This window comes from Aplysia californica, unplaced genomic scaffold (assembly GCF_000002075.1).
Source record: "Aplysia californica isolate F4 #8 unplaced genomic scaffold, AplCal3.0 scaffold00113, whole genome shotgun sequence".
Classification (NCBI taxonomy): Eukaryota; Metazoa; Mollusca; class Gastropoda; order Aplysiida; family Aplysiidae; genus Aplysia; species Aplysia californica.
This window is the reverse complement of record NW_004797383.1, coordinates 1,185,083-1,187,417: the sequence shown is the minus strand read 5'-3', so window position 1 is coordinate 1,187,417 and position 2,335 is coordinate 1,185,083. Positions and strand designations below refer to the sequence as shown.

General features: G+C 40.8%; 1 protein-coding gene across 1 annotated transcript in view; it reads right to left on the bottom strand.

Annotated features, from left to right (window-relative positions):
- LOC101855861 (solute carrier family 15 member 4) overlaps positions 1-2,335 on the bottom strand; it is a gene marked incomplete in the record, with an annotated part of 38,255 nt that overhangs the window by 23,563 nt on the left and 12,357 nt on the right. Inside the window, 1 exon segment of the mRNA XM_005095782.3 lies at positions 1,805-2,140. Within this exon segment, the coding sequence (XP_005095839.3) occupies positions 1,805-1,935 (131 nt within the window).

Genomic DNA, 2,335 nt, shown 5'->3' with positions numbered 1-2,335 from the left:
AGAGAGAGAGAATCCAATAACATCACATTGAGTGAAAAACCGCAGTATAAATACGGTAAGAAGTAAACGCACTCGGTTGCCACTTAGTAGCTCCGACACTTAAGACAGGCCGTATCTATTCTATCATATATTATTATTATTATTTCTATATTGTTGTTGTTATCGACCGGATACACTCGGCTCTTCACAAGTGCTGTACTTCCGCGTCCATTTGTCGCTGGTCTTGATTTTGTCCAGTTTTTCTTGGCTCGCAGGAGGATCAGGCTTGTCAGTTGGTTGGGCTAAATAACTTGCAAACTTAACATTTTCTGGTTTAAAATATTTCAAAACATTAAGTTCCCTGGTAATGGTGGCAAAGATGCGTCAAGGTAAATGTCAGATTCAAACCTTTGATTTTAAAGCACACGTACGATTTGCCCTTATGGGAAACATTGCACGTCCTAGTTGATCACCACCTTACAATTACAAAGTTCTATCTGCTGATATTTTTGGCCGTTTTGAGTTACTGTGACCGTGAGGTCAGAAACCAAAATGTTCTACCGGCTCTATCAAAATCGTTAGATAATTCGGAGTCGCTATCAAGATAATGATATTCAAAGACTTGCCTCCGAAAACCTTAACCATGAAACTCAACATTTTAAACTTCAAAAATTTATCAAAAACCAGGTACTCAGCAGATCAAACTTTGTAGTTCTGGGTAGCGATCTGTACATGTCACCCACTGGGAGGTAACGCGATATATATTATTTCATTCTATAGACTTGTGATTTAATCATCTTAGATCGTGCGTGCACTTTGGTGTTATTCCAGTTCACAATGTGGCTCATCTTCTGGCTTAATTGTTTAGCCTAATGAAAAGCACACGAAAGGGGGTGGGGGGTACTTTATGCGCTTGATAATAGCACGACTGATGTTTTGCCATTCACTTTTACACCCGTGGAAAGTACGCACCGCAAAGAGCGGCAGCCATGACAGTGCGTGGTCTAAGATATTATAATTCAAGTCTATACCTCATACAGCAGAACGTCGCTTTTATTGAGAACAGTTCTGTCAGGAATGACCCGTTTGAAAAGATCACGAGAACATTTATTTGTGTGCACAATGTCATGTGATATCTGTGTTCAAATGCAAACGCATTGTTTATTACAGCACTTATATGACTTTATTGTGTTGCATGTGCTGTAAAACACTTATTAAAACTAAAAATTGTTTATTAAGATCACATTTATATAATATGATGCAACATGAGAATCATTGTGTGCAATAATTGCTTTAACACAAGGGCCATGAATTTCGACAATCCCAACACGGATGAGCAGGATGGTACTCATATTATCTATGCTTTGATCTCTTTGTATACATGTTAAGTCGTGAGGCTACAGTCTTGTACTTCATTTTGGCAGACTTGTCAAAGCCAATTGATCTTCTCCGTCTATGGAGCCGAGGGAGGGAGCATACCGCGAGGAAGTCTGTATGGCACTCTAATGCAATCATTTCTATACTAGTATTTCTGTCGGGGCATGCTGCACAGCGTTTAGTGCTGCGAATTGAGAAAACTAACGAAACACACTCTTTCCAAAGGATACACTGTACTAAGCTATTGCTCCGATCGAGGATCAAACCCAAGATATTCTGCCTTCGAGTTCGACATCTTCTGATTGTTAGGTGAGAACAATCGCTACTCAAGTGTGTTACTAATATTTTTAGATAAAGCACATTCAATTCAGGGAAATTAGAAGAAAACGCTGACGATATCGTGAGTCTGAATTCAGCTCGAGTGTCTGCAAAACACTGGTATACTCACAAGGGTGCGGTATTCTTGTGTGGGTCTCCTCGGTTCAGTCGCCTCCCCTCGTCAAGTCCCGGCACCACCAGGGTCTCAGTGTCCGTCTGGTAACCGACACGTTCATATGTCGTAGTGGGAGAGGGCGGCATTGTGGTCAGATGGACAATAAGTAACAGCACTCACTCAAACACAACGTATACACTTTGGCCTAACTGTTACTCCGCACTGCACCAAAAAAATCTATCCGCAAAATGCTGAGCACCACCAGTCAGGCTGGTGAATCAGTTATGTTTTCTTGTTTTCCGAAGTGAACGTTCATTTCCATACTTTAAGTAATATGTATATTCTGTAAACCTAAACGTTTTCCCAGAAAGAAGCGTTACATTTTCAAAAAGGCCGCATGCTCAATGAAAATGTCTCAGCACAAACTGTATGGTGGGCAATCCATGCTTTTTGATACAATGCTTGCTGCCAAACTTAATATGCTGTTGGCTACAGCCGGAACTATCAATATCTTTTTGCCATCTCCCCTTTTTTCTCACCCGACCC